General features: G+C 45.4%; 1 protein-coding gene across 1 annotated transcript in view; it reads left to right on the top strand.

The window, feature by feature from the left end:
- Positions 1–1983: 1983 nt before the first annotated feature.
- Positions 1984–19139, top strand: part of LOC142560506 (uncharacterized) — a 78809-nt gene continuing 61653 nt past the window's right edge. Inside the window, exon 1 of the mRNA XM_075672665.1 lies at positions 1984–2907. Within this exon, the coding sequence (XP_075528780.1) occupies positions 2836–2907 (72 nt within the window). The 5' untranslated portion in view covers positions 1984–2835. The remainder of the gene's footprint in view (positions 2908–19139) is intronic.

Here is a 19139-nt window from a genome sequence, read left to right on the forward strand (position 1 = left end):
TTGGGAAATACGTCCTCAAAGTTTGTGACCGAAAAGACTTATGTATATGCATGTACCAGTAAATGCTTATCAGCACGGAGGGAAAAGTATACTCATAGCAGCCCTTTCACAAAAGATTGGCGAGGATTGCGAAACTTGACTGTGGGGTGCATAACAAATCGTAAGCACGCGGTGCGCAAGCTAATTTTATAAGATTTTATTGTTACAATAGCAATTATGTGGACACGTCAAGTAAATTTTTGCTGTCGTTATCGCCATCGGTGTCGCCGTGTGGTTCCGCATATATTTAGGTATCTGAGCAAACAGTGAACATTTCATATACGCGTATGAACGTGACTGATTTGAAGAAATTTTGAAACAAGAAACTGAGTAGTCAATTGCTCAACATTCGAGGTTGCTGCAATCGACGAATGACCGTGTAGTTTGACCCGTGCACGTACGTTTGATATAGTTTCGTGTTTATCCGAATCAGTTAGCAATAGCGTATAGAACGCTATTATATCGGCGACGAATAATGAGCGCCAAGCGAATCGGAAGTAACTCAGATATTTTCAATCCACCCGTCAACGTTGTGCTAACGCGTCACATTCATGGCGCGCAACAATTCATGGAGCGCATTTTGGACGCCTTCAAAGCGGGGCTTCGGCAATGTGTCGGCGCGTCTACTCTACGCCTTGACTGTTACGCGCAGCTGAGTGTATATCGTAACCTTTTAGATTTAGCATCTGACCGTATTCACATGTCCGTAACACTATCTTCAAGCACACCATGCACCACAGAAATGTGGATGTCACGGCAGAGAGTCGAACGCACGACCTTGAGCTTTGGCGCAAAACGGCAGGCACCGCGATTATTATACGCAGCATCAAGAAGACACGCGCGCTAAGAAATACCGCAGTCGAGAAAGTCAGTGCGCTGAATAACGAGCCGTCGGAAAACTGTGCCGTGGAAATGGGCCAAAACACGCGCATTCACGCATACATCTCACGTGCGCGCATTCTTGGAGGCACGCGCTCCGACAGGCGAACGCCGTCTCTCGCATATCGCGGTTCTCCTTTACGAGAACCGACCGCTTGTCGTTGCCCGCTCGGCGCACAAACAAATCCTTCGACCTGCCGCGGCGCGTTACAAAGAGCCATCGGAGGAGCGCACACGTCTTGGGAACCCGGCAAGCAGCGCAATTACGAGTGAACGAAACCGCGCACAGAACAAGGAAGTATGAAACATGTAAAAAAAAAATGCGAGCGCACGCACGCACACAGGCACACACACAATGCATAACCCCACTGGCGGCAGTTGCGAGGGCGAGACAAGCCATCGTCGTCGTCAGCAGCGCTCGGGGACGCCCGTCGAGGCGGCACGCGCGCAGAGCGCGCCACATCACCGCGCTTACACGCGCCTCGCAGCACAAACGCGACGTCGACGTTCTCTCCGCCTTGGCGTCTTTAACACGCCCTCCGTAGCAGCCACCGACTCACAGCGACGGCGAGGAGAGGAGAAGCAGCGCAGGGCACGAAGGATGAAGAAAAACTGTCAGCGAGGCATCTCTCGGTGCCCCCTTCGGGTGACCCCAGCGACGAACGACGATGCGTTAGTCCTCCCAGCGGGCGCACACCACGCTCCATGCTCAGCCAGCGACGCGCTCTTTAATGGCCCTTAACCACAGCCCTCGCGGCGACCGACCGCTGTCACGTTGCCGTGGGCCGCTGCCACTGCCACGCAAGAAGAACGAGGAAAAGTGAGGAAGGGGGCTGTAGATGATGGGGGGGGGGGGGACAGAAATCTTACCATTGTTGACAAACTGCTCCCACGCACCATAGAGAGAAGGAAGGCGGTCTTCGCCGTGCCTCGGTTGCTGCCACCGCCGACGCTCGCTCCGAAAATAATCTTTTTTTTTCTTCTCTCCATCTCTGCGGCTGCCCTGCTCCTCCTTTCTAACTCACCTCCCCCTCCCCCCCCCCCCCGAGGCGAACGCTGGCCGACAGTCGCTTTGCTGCCCCCCTCCGGTGCGCGCCACCGGCCACACAACTTCTTTTCCTCTATTCAATTTTCCCCGTCTTAATCGGCCCCGCTCCGGCGACCCCGCCACGATGACGACGCTGCGTCGTTCGTCGGAGCCTCTCTGCGGCGTCAAAAGAGCGTGCGTGTGTGGCAGAAGGGCGCACGCGCGCGCTCCGAGGCTGCGAGGAGCGCTCGCGAGCGTCGCTCTCTCATTCCTCTTCTCCTCCTCAGCGCTCCACGCGCGCGCGCGAGCGCAAAGAGAAGCACGTCAGAAGCGCGCGACGCCAAAAGAAACAGCATCAGCGAGGCATGAACCGTTGGGAGACGAGGCGCGCTCCGAAAAGGAGGAGTAATCTTTCTCGCGCCGTCGCCGCCGCTCTGCTAACAGCGGTGGGCGGAGTTTTGATTCGGATGCGCGAACCGGGATTGGTCGTTCGTGATCATTAAGAGGCGTGGCTTCAAGGTTTGGAGCGGGTGAAAGGAGGAGGAGCGATCGACGACCGAGAGCGGCGGCTGCCGCTGCGTACGACGACGGAGCGGCGGAGGAGAGAGCGGTGGCCGTCGACGCGCGGCGGCGCTGTGTTCGGTTTCGGCGCCAGTGTCGCTTCGGGCGCTCCGCTGGTCGTGCGATCGTGTGGCGCTCCAGCTGCCGGCGGCGTTGACGCGGGGTTTGACGACGATTTTGTTTCTGCGCACGTGCGTCGAGAGGGGCGCTACATCTCTGCGAAGGAAGGGGCACCGTCAGCGGCGGAGTGCGGCAAGATGGCGGCCAGGTGTCGTCCTCCTGCCCGCCGGAGACGGGTCCGGGCCGTCGTCGTGCCCTAGGGCAAGTCCATGACGAGCGCTGCTCTCTTGTTGCCGGCGCCGCAGGCGAGCTTGGGCGCCGACATGGCTGACTTCCAGGACGTGAGTAGAAGGCCAATTGCTGTTTCGTCAACGGATGACATTTGCTGAATTCGCACTTTGTCGAGCTGGTACTGCAGGAATGGATTGAATGGATTGCGATGAGTGACCGTGATGTCGGCTGAGCACGCGCTGGGCAATATTCGCATAGTTGTCTTCATACGCATGATAACCTAAGATGTCGTGTTTGTACAGAAAGTTGTTGCTTTATTGCGAACTTCGTCACGTGGAATAACTGGCAAACAAGGCTTAAATGAATTAGTGCACGCGTGCTCATTAATACGAAGGTATAGACACGAATCATGCACCACCGGTATGTAGATGAATTGCGTATGCAGAGTTCACCGTCTAAACCACCTGACCTTGTCTACCCCGATCAGGGTTATGTAACTTAAGTTTAGAGTTATAGAGATCAGCGACATCGTAAGCTTTGAAAACTACAACGCCTATCTCATTTTCCATATAGCGGAACAATGGATCTTCATTTGAATTTACTGCCATGAAACGTTATACGACGGCATTCCAGACAGATATCGTTTTATGCGTAATGGTATACTCACCATCCGCCATGGATGGCACAACCAGTAACGCAGCGGAAAGACGTGATTTACGCAATGGAGGACCATTGTCCTGTATTCACGCTAACAGCATACAAATAACTGAAAGGCATGGCAATACAGTTCTGTGGAATAACGCGTTATTTACTACATCATCATAGCAGCTGAAGGATCACTGGACCAGTACACGTGTACGGAGCTGCACATAGCAACGACTCCTTTTCAGGTGCTCCATGAGTGTAAATCCTGCGGCGTTCATAGAAAGCACGTGTTCCACGCGTATCGTTGCAATTGACATTCTTACTGGCTGTAGCGTACGACCGTTGTCAGTGCTGTACCTATACACACTTACAGCTGTTTAGATCACTGGATCGCTGCTTTGGTATACTGAAGATGTATATGTATACGTGGATATATACATCACTTGAAGCGAGGAAATGCTGACGAACTCGAGGTTACTTCGTCGTTACGATGTGTCATAACCTCCAGCCCAAAGAAATGAAGCATAAAGTGGCAGCCTCGATAAAAGCATTTTCTATAGAGTACCAATTTGGTGCGCACATATATATACTGCGACTTTACTGATATCATGCAGAGACGTGCAATGAAGCACCAGCGGCTCGCCTTTAGAGAAATCACTATAGATGCACGTCAGACATTCTTTTCTGTGTGTGGTTCCGACTGACTTATTAGCTAGCACAAATGTATCAATAGCGACGTAACCTTAACACAGCTATACCTTTAACTCTTTCGCTAAAGGCCATACTTGTGAATAATAACGTTTCTGACAGTTTCCGATTGGACAGCTCATTGCAGGACGCCGTCAAAGCCAGCAGTGTTGTTTTGTATTGCGTCCCGCGGCAACATGCTAGAGCGGTAACTCATCCACGTCACGACAAGATTACATGGTCCACTGAAATTCGTGACAGTACATTGTGACTTGCGAGTGTAACTTTCCCTGTCACAACCTTAATTGATCTTTTGCGTCGATTAAACTGTCTTGACACTATACCAAGCATTTAGTTTTGCACAAGGATGCATGGGAAACCGGACGAGTCGGAACTTAGCGCTTGTACCGTTTTTCGCTTTGTGTTTGCTGTTTACTGGGCACTGGTATCATGGCATTTAGTTTTATTACGGTTCATAGGACGTAAGCCAAAAACGTTGTCGGTACCATTGCAAAGCAAATCACTCAGCGAGCAGAACTGCCAACTAGACTGGCGATATTTCATAAAGAAGACAGAGAGGCATGCTGTCCTTAATGGAAGCGGGCGATATGCTTGCGTGCAGACTAACATATGACTCGGCTTACTACTCCGGGTATCGGATGAAAGATAGGATGTACGCTGTGATCAGACAAACACACAAACTGCACATACACTTATTAGACGCCTGCAATCTAAGTGATCATACATTGTAAACAGGTTTGACCCTTTTAGGGAGTTTTGGCCTCGTTGCATAACTCAAGCCCTTAAGGGAGGACAATATCCTGCATTCGAACGGAGTTTTCTTTTTTCTTTTTTCGCACCCTTGTGTTTGGTGGTTTCATGGGAAATTGTTTTTTCATTCTCCTTTGAACACCAACCCTTGAGCGGTTGCAGGAGTCTTTATGACTCCTGCAACGTCAATCAGGCTATAGGCCTGATTGAGGCCTATAGTTTGTAAGAATGTCCCAGCGCTTTCGTAGCACGCGTTACGCAACCAGCGTTTCTCCATGGGTCAAGAATATTCCACAACTTTAGGCTATTGTCATGGTACAAATGCTACGCAGCCTTCCGAGATGGTCTGCGTGATGATTATGGACTGCAATCACACAAAATTCGTTAAAGAAGAAATATTCAGCATACCTATATGCACCTATACAATGCAGGAACAGAACAAATGATAAACAACATCAGGCTGTAACTGTAGTTACCGCCTGACGTATTATAATAATACTGTAGTATTATAATACTGCATTCTCTCTTTAATCACATGCGTCAGTTAGCATAAGCATATGTCTGTGAAAGTGGCGATAATCTATTCACCCACACAGCCACCCTTTGTTCTCGAAGTAAAGGTCATGTGCTTCGTATAGCCATGATGGTCGTCGGCGTGAAGTCATGCTTTCCCTGAAAAGGCGACAAGAACCGTCGTTTCTGTTCATTCGCAATGAGTCACCTTAAAGAGGAACCCGTTCATGAACGCTTACACATGGCACGCACTCGAAACAGCCTGCAGTAATGACAAGCAACGAGCACGCTTCCCACTGCGTCCTGAAATGAGAAAAAACGAATAAATAACGTAAAGACAAGAAAGGGCGCCGAGATGGAAAGAACCATCGCAGGCCGAGAAGACAGCATGCGGCGCGTGGGTTGGGCAACCGGACCCCGAACGAATGGGTGAGGTGCCTTACCGGCGCTTTGCGCTCTTGTCGCGAGCGGGAGATAAATCGGCCCGATTAATCCCACGCCGCGTTCCAACGAGCTCCGAGGAAGACGGAAGAGGAGGAGGGGGAATACGATATCGGCGCGTGTATATACGTACAGCATACGGCGTCGGATTGCGATCTGCTGGCTGGCGGGAACGTTCCCTTGCGGTTGCGTGAGTACATACATGCGCGCTGTCGTCGACTCAAAGCCGCGGTCGTTGTCGAAGCACAGAAACGCTTGAATGACTGCCCCGTGATCTCCAGTTGCGATGCACCGCGTGTTCTTTTGCGGAGAGTTGCCGCGATACAAATACCCCCGTATTCTCAATCGATCCTCCACTCGAAGCTCTTCCTCCACTTCACCGAGTTGAAGACAGCGCCTCCTGCAGTGGACTGGAAGAGACGCTGCGCTTCTCAAGAATTGCCCTGGACGATCACGAAGCGCATGCCGTGGGGCGACGCTACCATCTGCTTTCTTCCTATAGAATACGTGGTATAACCTCCGCCATTCATGCACAATGGGAATTGCCGTTTATGCGATCGGCCGGAAGAGTCTCATGGGTATACGGGTTAATAGCGAGGCGTTTTCGAATCGATCTCTCTTCGACGTTTTTTTTTTTTTTTCGCTGCAAACGCGCATTCTTCGTGGTATGAGCCGCGACACGACGGGTTTCAACCAACGTTTGACTCAGCCAAGCATATTTAGTTTTATTGTACGGTTCACTGAGTGTGAGCCGAAAAGGACACGCAACGCAACATGTTCCGGAACAGCGGAACATATAGCACCATATAGCAGACGACCGCGCGTGCGAGGGCGATTGCGAAAATGCTGTAACGTTCTGCGCCCGTGGCCGTTACTTCTATACGTCAGAAAGTCGAGAAACATGCACCTCCTGGCAAATGAAACCGAAAATGGCTAGCAGAAGAGTTATTAGACTAAACTATTCCGAAATGTTTCTCCAAACTCCAAGCGATGTATTGCATGCTCAGCCGTACACTGTATGCGTAGGAAACTTACGAAATATACGCTGAACGCGTTGTGAATTCGTATCCCGAAGGTCCCCATGCAGCGTTAGTTGAGCGCTTCCTGACATTGACGTGTACGTGGCGCTGGATTTTGCCAGAAGCAGCGAGAGGGGCCAAAATTGTTGTTTCCTAGCCTAATTAGCTTGCTGCCAGGAAAATTATTGATGTTGCGTTTTAGAGCCAGAAAGTGCGTGGAATTTTGAGTGATTTATTAGTCTGTGCAACAGCAGCAGACGACAATAACTCCAACAGTGGCAGAAACTGGCACCTATATACGAGGGCTTTAAGGTAGAGTATAGTACATACAGGCAATTAAAACATACGTACTATTCTACGTGCCTCATACAGTATTTTTGCACATATAGTCCCCACACTGGTTCAGACATTTTTCCCATCGCAGCACTGAATTTTCGATGCCCATGTTGTCGTCTGCCAGCGACGCACGCGGCCTCCCCGTACGCTGATTGCCATGCAAGCCTTCACGGCCTTTTGCGAACTCGCAGCACCACCACCTCACACCTGTCAAAGCGAGGCGCCTTTCCCATAAGTGGACTGCATTTCACTGTGGATTTCGATGGGTGTTCGTCCCTTGATCCATAGAAAACGAATCATACTTCGTTGCTCCAACTTCGACACTTGAACGATTTAGCTTCAACAAGTGACAACCGCGCCGTGCCGAGGAGCTTCCAGAAGATAGGGCCGGACCGCGGTCCACGAAAGGTCCATAACTCGGAATGGATATATGCTCACTTCGCGTTTACACTGTAAAATAATTTACACCCCTAAGGGTTTTTTTCAGTGTCTATAACTAACCCCCTAGCACCCTTGAAAAGGCTGGCTTTTATAGGGCATTACACCCTTATGATGGTTATTCTATATTCCAATAACACCCTATCCCTTGAGGGTGTTTTGAACAACATATTACCCTTCGACCCATGGGGTGTAAGGGTGTGATCAGGAATATATTACCCCTTCACCTATCGGGTGTAATGAGCAATATAATAGCCCTTGCTATAAGGGTGTTGACGTACGGCATGTTGAATCGGGTACATATGCACTTCATTGTATGTTTCGTAAGTCTATAGTCAGGCTAGCACACAGAAATGTTATGTATGGTGTGCATACAATAGGTAATGTTTCCAAACGCACGGCATAGCAACTTTGAGAGAAAACACATAATCACGTGTGAGTGTTCTGCGTGAAATGGTCCCATTTAAAACAGATACAGAGTGACTGCATGGAGAGTCATTTATTCTAGCCTCCTGTACAATATTTAGAGCTTGCACTATGCCTTGTATGTGGTGACAAGTCTTGTGGCCATTCTACATTGAAGTCTCATTCAAACCAAAGTTCCAGGGCACAGGCAAGGATGATGATGCCTTTGTGTAGCTCCATTCCAATGCCCTAAGGCGAGCCATCATAGATGAAGCCATTTCTTCATTGATCGGTGTAGCCATCTGCTTCTTTTCTACCTGCAAAATGATTTGTTGCAATTTAATGTCAAGAAAAGTACACGAAACATGACAAGCAGCGCTTCCCTGCATCATTCACTTTAATATTTCAAGATCACACAAAGACCAGGATAAAGAAAACAAGCACAGATAGTGCTTACTTCCAAGAAATTGTTATTTCGAAAGGATAAGGCATTTAACCTGCTACATCATGAATGTAGAAGAGACAGGCTACACAATTAAATGAGGGCAAGTCAGAAATTATTGCCTCCAAGCCCACTACTTTGCCAATATTACAGCAAACATTTTGAACTCTTTATCATTGAGGCACTTATGTTTAAGCTATCGAATGTCACTTGCCTAACCTTCCTATCTCTTCTCGTTCCAGAGTTATCAAGCAATTAATCGCATCCAGTGGTGACGTCCAGTTGAAACAGCAGGCTGTAATTGAATTTCTGACTGCGGAAGGTTGTGCGCATATCAACATTCATGGCCATCTGACTGCAGTTTACGGGCATGCCTGTGTTGACGTCAGCACTGTGCGGAGGTGGGCAAGGGCTGTGAAAGACCAAAATCCTGCCGCATCAAATCTCCAGGATCAGCACCGAAATAGACGGCCCAAAATGGCTTCTGATGAGTCATGAACATCAGGCAGATGAGTTGACTTGGAGCAATCGCAGGATCAAGCAACGCCAGATTACAACAACACTCGCCATTTCCATTGGCTCAGTGAACCACATCATTAAAGACCTGCGTTACAAGACTTGCGCTTGTTGGGTGTCACGGCAACTGACGACTGACATGAAAAAGTCGAAGCATAGCCAACAAGTTCAAATCTTCTTGTAACCCAGGAGGTTCTTAATTATGTGGTTCACTGAACCAATAGAAATGGCGAGTGTTGTTGCAATCTGGTGATGCTTGATCCTGCGATTGACCCGATTTAACTCGTCTGCCTGATGTTGATGATCCTCATCAGAAGCCGTTGTGGGCCATCCAGTTCAGTGCTGATCCTGGACGTTTGATGCAGCTGGATTTTGATGTTTCTTAGTCCTTGTCCACCTCCGCACAGCGCTGACTTCAACACAGGCATCCCCGTAAACTGCTTTCAGACGGCAATGAATGTTGAAGGGGGCAGAACCTTCCGCAGTGAGAAATTCAATTACAGCCCGCTGTTTCATCCAGACATCACCACTGGATGCCATGCATTGCTCTATTACTTTGGAATACGAAGAGATAGGAAGACGGCGCAAGTGACATTCTATAGCTTAAACATCAGTGCATTAATAAAAATGAGCCAAAATTTTTGCAGTACTACTGGTAAAGTAGTGGGTTTGGAGGCATTACTTTCTTAACCACCCTCATATTACAGCAATAACGCTGGGCAGTTTGCTTTTGTGTGTGACATCTGACCCAAAACTACAATTTATAATGTGCACAAATAAAGATGCTCGTGTTGAGCACAATAAATTGCTTACAAATATATCAATCCTTTCTTATGCAACAAGTTTACAATGAGAAGCCACATCATCTCACTGCAACTTTTCCGTACGAGCAAGTTATATTGAAAATAAGGTGCAGCCATGTACTTCGCTATGCATTGCAGGGTAACCATCAAGAGGTACTTTGACATTAATGCCTTGTTCCCAAAAGCAATAGTTTAAATGCCAACCATTATTTCACAGGAGGTGGTGGCCACAAGGCAAAAACAGATTCTGGGGTTTACGGGCCAAAACAATGACCTTGCATGCATCGGTTAATATAACACATGGCATTGTTGTTTTGCCTGGCTCCTCAGGAATATACATTGTTAATAGTAGAAATCAGCATTTTCAAAGAAGCTTGCTCCTTTAACAACAAGAAGCACAAACGATGCTGTTCTTCAGATTTCCCAGGCAAACAATGCAAGCAAAGAAATCAAATATACTGAAGGGTGCGGGACCAAGAAATGTCTCGCTAAAAACTTGAGTCACAAGAAATCCTAAGCTGTAAACTTTCTAGTTAAGATAAATGCGGAGGTTACTGTGTGCTAGTATTTATTCTGGAAAATCCACATAGAACAAGAGACAAAGACGAAATAGGATGACAGCACATGCTGCCCTAATGTCCTAACGAAGAAAAAATATAGCAACTATCTGGTGATGGGTGCTTTGCCAGATTGCAAGGAATGCAGCTGCAAACTCAGAACTGAAGTCTAGTTAAAAAACAAAAAAAAAACAACAGAAAAGGCATTATCAAAGTGGCTGACTTCAAAGTGGGATTAAAGGAACAATGCATTAGTAATAACTGGACTGCACTTTGAAAAAAAAAAGCCCCTTCGTACATGTGCTATATTGTGCTCTGGAATCAGGCAAAATAAATTATGTTTGTATAAACATTGCTGCCATGTGATATATGAAGGCATGCGATACAATTGGCTCCTGAAAAAAAAGATGTTATTTGAAGTGCTATGTGGTGTCTTCTATACACTGCCGTCTTTGTGAGCACATGACAAATATGAATGAAATATGCCATACTGCCACTCACAAACAGCCCGACTTGTAGACTGCAGTTTTCTGCACCCAACAGGAAGTTCTGACATTTTCCTGAAACAGACATACGATCATATTGACAATAAGGTTGAACAAGATAGTCACATTTCCTTAAAGAGCCCCTCACCAGGTTTGGCCATTTTGAGCTGACAAGCGCAGAGCATACACTGCGTGATAACGATTGTGTCTGCAAAGTATTACATTGCTACGTGCCGGAGAAAGACCTGAAATTTCAAACCGAACGCCGTTTTTCCTTCCCTCGCGGCCACCGCACTTCAAGCCGGAGGATGACACACATGCTAGCGCACCTACCTACACGTGTTTGCACTGCAATGTCACTTGCGGTGACACGTGACTTCGAGAAATATTCAAGGCAACATCTGTTGTTTGTGTAGTATGTTGCTTGAATAGACGAAGTAAAGCTTACAGAAATAATAAAACAAACAATATCTGCATGTTTTTGTTTTACTTTGCACCGCAGCAAGAGAGATTTACTTTCGTTTCATCTGCTTGTTCCTAAGTCGTGCAGTCCCGTGCACAGACACCAAAACTACATAATTTTATACCGTTTTCTTGTGCGGGATCATGCACTGTGATCCGCTTGTGTCTGCATCAGTATTCGTGTAGCACTGACTTATATCCCTAGTCAGGTATACTCGTGTACAGCGTGCAAAATGGTGCGCTGTGCGAAACAAGACAATCACAACAGCTCATGCGGGACGCAGTCAGCAGAAGTGCGCCATGCCACGAAAAAGTGAGGAAGAATATGAAGGCGGGGCTTGTGATATATGCATCACGTGATCCTCAAGGTCCGGTATGGAAGAACGCAGGGAAGAAGTTTCACTTGCAGAGGCTAATCGAGGCGAGTGGAGAGAGTGTCTCGCTTGGCAGTGGAGCTCGCCTCCTGAAATCATGGGTTCGCGGCACTGAAATATTTCTACCTCGACTGTTAATGAGCCGATTTCAAAATTTTTTGTGGCAGAACGCTCCCTAGAGGACACGTAACAACTTGCAGTTTATAACGAAAATGTGCTATGGGGCCTGGCGAGGGGCCCTTTAAGCATCTACACTGCAATAAAATTTAGTGTAATCAGTTTCATGCAACAGACCCCCCCCCAGAATAACATGCTACTTTCAACTGAAAATTTTCATAGGGTAGCCCATGTACCTACAAAGGATTCATGCATAAAAGGTACGCACACAGCGACCAAGTGAGCACTTCACCATTACACAAAGGTATAGCAACACAACACTGCCATGTTCTAAGCCAATACATTTAAAAATATTGTGTAAATCTCATGCACTGTGGAAATCCTTGTTATGCAAAGCATTTTCCAGTATTCCAGCATTCAGTATTCTATCCAGTATTGTTCAGGGTTTCATAAAAGGTTACCATGTAGACCAATCTGGCAAGGATTAGCTTCCATAATAAGCAATGGATAAATTAGCACTTCAAAGACCATCTGTGGTCATTATTGACCAGAACTATCTCCTAACTTCCTCAACACAGCAGAAAAGAGTATGTGAAAGGCAGTTTTCTAGGAAACTAAGACAATAAAAACAAGCCGTTGGCACTACTATCTATAGAATGCAAGAAACTACACAATAAGATAGGGCTTAGACTGCCATTGCTGCTTTTGTTACCTTCGGCTTTAGTGATCTTAGGCTCCTAAATTCTCCTCACCGGTGTGCTCTCGATCACTTGGTTGTCATGGTGGTTGCTATGCAAATGCTTATCAAGCATGGTTCCTCTAAAATATTCGACACAATTATTTGTAACATATTCAACGAAAATTAAAAAATGTTAGTTGAGAGCATTACTTGTTTCGTGTTCCTGTTGTTCTCTTTATACTAAGCATCACTAAGCTGACCTTTATTTTTTCCCTAATCTCTGACCTACACAGTGGCTGGTAACAACCCCTCTGTCAGAACTATTCGGCATCTCTACTACAAAGAAGCCCTACCTACACCTTCTGACATCATCTTAGCCATCTCCACTAAGCAAGCACATAATCCTGCTGGTATTTTTATTACGGAGGTTTTCACTAAAGATCTTCCAAGCAAGAACACTTTAGCATCTCATCATTTAGATGCTTTTAAGTGGAACAACACAGTGAATCCAAACTTAACAGAACTTTAGCTATTTTGATCAAAGCACAGTTAAAGCCTTTCATGTATGAAGTTTGTCATCTGCTTTCACTTGATCTTGCTGGTTATCTGGTTGTGAGTTACACTGAGATCAAACAGTCTAATGGCCAACATCTTTCATCTGTGAAGCGCAGAAACCATTAGTGCACTTGTCAGTGTTGTTACGGCATTCTTAAATGTGATGATTAGGCTGCTGGCTGTTTAGCACTGTAGTAGCATTGTACAGGGTGATCATGTTTAAGTTTTACGGATATTTACAAAATGTCCTGTGGCAGATGGCATAATTCTTGTCCTTGAGCTAGATTATTTGAAGAGGTGGACATTACTAGCATGAGAAATCGAAAGACATGTTCAACTAAACAAAAAAAAATCACTAACTTCATAACTAATTATTATGGATACACCTTGTAATCTCACTGGCTATGATTCGTAAATTACAATATGTGCCTCATATATGTGGTGGCACTGGCAAGCACTCCCAGGGTTCTACTAGGAAACATAAACACCCAAGAAAGTGGATGGGGAAACGGCGTCCACGTTAGCGCAATTGGTAAAGCATTGCACGCATAATGCGAAGACGTGGGTTCGTTCCCCACAAGCGGCAAGTTGTTTTGTCATCCACTTTCCATCAATTTATCATTTCTTTATTTAATTTATTAATCACAAGTAATTTACCCTAACTTGTCCTTGGTGTCAGTGTTTGCTGGCTTCTTAGGATATGATTAATAACCATCGGGTTCCTCAGTTAAGCTCCTTTATTTTCATTTATTTGAGCCATAAAGTAATTCACTTGAAAGATAATTAATAAATTTCTGTTAATTAGTTTAATATGTTTCGATTTCTCATGCAAGATATATCTGCCTGTAGGAATATTCCTGCTCAAGGACTAGAATTATGCTATATGCAACAGGGCTATAGTTAAAAATTCCACAAAATTGAAAATCATCACCCTATATAAAGACAGTATGAATTTAAAAACAAGCTTCAGTGAACCTTATTGAATCAGCAAATGGCCAGTGTAACTAGCCTGATCATCCTGGAAATCTTTTGTAGCTGATAAGCATAGAGCATTCCACATATAGGAGTGAAAATTTTTCTTGAAATCAGCTTTTTCTTTTTAACAGCTAGCATCCCTGCCAGTTTGCTCAAACATAATGTTGCATGACTTCAACAGTACTGCACAATCATACTTTTTTCTGCTCACAGTCTAGTGATGTGTCTTTAGCAGCGGAGATAATTAATGTTCATGCAGATAAACATCAGCAAACAGTGTGATAACTGCCAAGAAAATGCAATCATGCGTTTTGTTTACAAAAAAGCATGTGCTCTACCTTCTGCCAGGTTTGTTCTCCATGTCAGGCTAGCACGGAACTTGCACAAGAGGCACCTTTTTCATCCATGAAGATATTTTATATGGTTATGGTGGGGGTGTCGAAACAAGATATCAACGATAAGACTTTAAGCTATTTTATGAAACAGTTATTTGTACAAAGATAGAAAAGGCGCCAATTTTGAATTTATCACATTTGGTTTAGAGTGCCATAGTATAAATGGCTCAACTAGTACAGGTACGGAAACGGGCTAGTTGGTATTGGTCGATGACGTTAGACAAGTGAACTCGACAAAGGATGGAGAATAAGGCGATAGCATTTGTTCCATTTCTCGCCACTTTTGACGTCCTTTGTACAAGTCTGCGCTGTCGAACATCATGGATCAACTAGTACAGCCTGAAAAAAATATGTCATGAAAGAAAACTTGGCTTTCAACCTCGACAATTCTGCCTGTTAGGTATTATGGTTTCTTTAGAACTTATTTCTTTATACAAAGTCAACCCATCAAGTAAAGCTTACTCAGAAAGAAATGAACAACATCAACACCTCTCAAGGCACACGCATCAAAGGAGTCAGAGCATCATACACATTACCTTTAGGTGCAAGAGTATTCTTTTTCTTAGGCAAACTGCATTTCTAGTTTCTTAAAGCCTATATATTTATTTGCCACAGCTATGGGAAAATCACAAGATGGAAAAAGATGTGTTGATGCAATTTCAACTATTATGTACAACAACAAAAGGTAAAGCACAGGAAGTCTCACTGCTCCTCTGTCTAAATGACATTCAGTTTCATTTTTCATGTCCACTCCTATCCTGATGGCAGCAGAAACAGGAAGACAGCAGCGTGGTTCATAAAGTAGACGAAGGAGCTGATATCCTAGCTGACATAAAGATTAAAAAAGGGAGCTGGTCAGGCCATGTAGTGCAGATTTGAGGCATCATTAACTAGCGCAAAAAAGACAATGGACGACAGCTAGAAGCACACAGGACAGAACTCTAGGCTTTAACTGAAATTTTGGCTACACAGAAACATAGGATTCAGTGGATGCGACTACGACGCATGGGAGCAACATTCATCCTTCCTTTTCCCTGCCTGACACAGGAGGTATCGGACCAAATCGATGGACAGGTTCATTTCGAGATATAAACACTCTTTTTTGGCGAGAGTCAGGGAAGGGGTGCTTACACACCTATCATCCGCTTTTTGATGCAAAGTGCTTCGAATATTTTCATGTCGACCTGCCTCTAGAGCCGCCTGGGCAGATGAGTGCTTTGAAACTGCTCAGTGCATGAGCACCTACAGCAATGATTGGCCGGATGGCCACCAGCCACTGACAACTGCCCTATCTTTGTTCCCCCAAGCGGTCGTTTAAACACCGACCTGTTTGGCTTGAGGAAACATAGGGCAGCTTTCAGTACCTTAGTGGCTGGTGGCCACATGGCCAATCATCGCCATACGTGCTCATGCACCGAGCAGTTTCAAAGCAATCATGTGCTCAGGCAGCTCCAGAATCATGTACATAGGGAAATATACGAACTACTTTGCATCAAAAAATCGGGGAACAGGTGTGTAAGCACCCGTCTCTGGCTCTTGCCAAGAATGTTCGTAAGTGAAATTAACCTCTTCATCAATTTGTTCCGATAGCTCCTATGTTGTTTCTGTCTGTCGACATTCTGTGCATTCCATGTTTCTGTGTAGCAAAAATTTCAGTTGAAGTCTAGAGTTCTGCCTTATGTGCTTCTTGATGTTGTCTTTGTCATGCTAGTTATTGATGTCTCAAGTCTGCAATGAGCACCAACTAGCCCAAGTACCTTCTTCAACCATGTAATGCATAGGGCAGATAACCGGTGGCACATTCAAGTTACAGAATGGATGCCAAGGGAAGAGAAGGGTAGTCAAGGACGGTAGAGAAGTAGACTATGATAAAGTCAGAAAATCTGCAGGCTTCACTTCGAATCAGCTAGCGCAAGCCAGAGGTAGTTGGAGCTCACTGGGAGAGGTCTTCATCGTCTGGTGGAAAAGATATGTAGGCCAATTGTGATAAAAAAAAGTATACCTGTCGGCTCAGACGTCTTCACTGTCTTTTCAGCAATGTGTAGGCCCAAGACAGCCAGTCGGTTCCCATGCAATTGCTTCATGCTGACTGTAACTGCATGGGCACAAGAAAACAACCCACCATTAATGCCACCCGAGATTGACCACTCAATAATAGAACCTCTCAAAACTGCAAATACAATTAAGCATTTAGCAGCTTAATACATACATATATAAAGGCCAAGAATAGTTACAATAACCATACGCTTTATAACTAGACATTAAAATAAGGTAGTGAAACGTACAATAACCGTAGGACATTCAGTGCAATTCATTTCAGAAATACTGTTGACCACTGAGCCTGGGAAGGGGTGACTGAACCCTGCCTTAGGCAGGGTTCAGTCACACAACAAGAAAACATAAATAGTAGTAGTAATAAGCATGCCTGCGTGAAACCAAGACACGAGTTCAAGGACTAGAAAAAATTGATTAGGCTCGGTGTACTTATTTATACAAAAAGATCAATTTATAAACACATAGCGCAACCACGCGTTCATCCGCAACAGCACCAGAGCTTCTAGAACAAACGAGCACAACTTAAAACAAAGGATAAGTACATAGCCGGGATGGTCGCGGTTCTTTTGTTTTGCATTAGTTCTAGTCATGAAAGCACAAGTATTGCAAGCTACCTGCGCCATTACCTATCACGTGACCTCCGACAAAACAAAAAAATACAATTGAGTGCAAATACATCAGCGACATTTAATACGGTTGTCACATTGCACACTTTTCGCCGCGATCGATACTGACTGGAATCGAATTTCTGGGCGCGTTTGGCTTCGTTGCACAATCTGCGGACGGGAGCCAATCGCGGTCGAAAAGTTCCATCCAGAACGGGCTCGATCGTGATCGAAAGTGGCCCTGTGACACCGGCATAAGTCTGCGCCCATCTTTTGTAACACAATGAGCCAATTAGTCAAACCATAGTATTATTTACCTGCCTGTGCCGAATACTGACGCGTAGAAGTACTTAATTCTCTACCACTCTAGTTGAGGACACGTGAACAATGAAACATTCAAATTTTTTTTCTTTTTCACATTCGGTGCCCGCAGGCTACGCCTGGAGTACAGATACTACACTCGCATCCAACACACCCTGTGCTGTCCTTTAAAGAAATTACGCGAAAATTACTACCACAATAACGCACCATAAAAACGCGATGCTGAACGTGACTACGTACGTACCTTTTATATGAGCAGTCCATGCACCTTGCAAAAGGCCCTCGGTTTGAAGGCGGAGCGCTGACACGATGTGTACTCAGGGCACGCCGTTTCGTTTACGTAGTGGATGGACGATGTTGACGATGCATTCCGTCGAAAAACAAAACGTCCACTTCATCACTGTTCAGGCCGAATAGAAGATGTTTTCTCCTTGGCCACGAATGACGGCCGTCGTAGGCATAGTAAACACACTGTCACAAAGAAACACCGATGTCGTAGGCCGCTGCTGCCTTTCTCACGCATAATCGCGTCGCCTTCACTCCGGACGCTCACTTCGCGTCGATGAGCGCAAAGTATACGAAAACAACGAGGTGGTACAACCTAAACGCAGCAAAAAACAATCTAATTACTCACAACTTCAAGAATGTCACGGAGAACACACCATAACACACGCAGCCGGCGGCCCGCCGCGAGACGCAGGAAATGACGTAGCGGCGACAGTGGCGACACCCGTCGGGGGAAGTTATTTTAATTTCGGTTTCGTTTTCAAGGCATAAATACAAATATTCTTTAAACTACGTGTGTATATTACTTTCCAAGCTATTTATTTTACGCTACCTCTAAGCTATTTTCTGTGTTTACGGGTAGTTTCAGTGGAAATTTATTCGCAGAAACATTGGCTGATATCAAATCAAATGGAATGGCTAACGTGGGCTGGTAACTTCGTGTAAGTGAATTCATTTTCTATGTGTATATTTTTTTGCTTGGACGTTCATTTGTAAGGAGACGTGGCCCTTCCTGATTGTATAAGATGCAGAGGTACTTGCGAGTCCGTCTTTTCTTTTATGCACAGAGAAAGCGAGAGAGAGAAAAAGAAAGCTTTAATTGGCATTTTTAAGAAGTTCAAAGTACTCATATTTCTTAACTGGTGTGCTCACGCAAATTTTAAATAGCTTGGACGAACGACAAATGTAGAAGTACTTGCATAATAGCTTTCTAAACGTATAGGCGATACCACAAATTTCACATGTGCAGAATTACACGAAAACCTTAAGTTTCCAAGAACGAAAAGTCTTTCTTCGCGTGGTGTCGTGAATGTGCAACCGAAGCGAATCCAGTTCTCGTTTTTTTTTTTTTAAGAGCGGATGAGCGAGTAGGGCCGATGACCGCTCAAACGAAAGAACAAATATACCAATGACTCCCCTTTAGTGGACAGCACCGTGAGTTGTCGTTGTTATAATCTGATGTCGGTCTTTGTCTTACTGCAGTTGCTTAGAATAGCAGTTTGACGGGTAATGAGGAAGATATATTCACAATCGAGGTATTTTGTCCATGTGGTAGACAAGTCATTTTCAACCCAACTACTCTCGCCCTCAAACTACCGCTAGCAGAGCAATTTAGTATTGTTCCCATTCAATAGCTGCGCCTATACAATCGCCGAACCCCTTTGCTCGGCGAGGGTGCAGCTGTGGTAAAGGCTATTGAACGACAACAACAATTTCTTGGCAAAGTGTTGAAACTGTGAT

The sequence above is a fragment of the Dermacentor variabilis genome, chromosome 10 (genome assembly GCF_050947875.1).
Source record: "Dermacentor variabilis isolate Ectoservices chromosome 10, ASM5094787v1, whole genome shotgun sequence".
NCBI lineage: Eukaryota > Metazoa > Arthropoda > Arachnida > Ixodida > Ixodidae > Dermacentor > Dermacentor variabilis.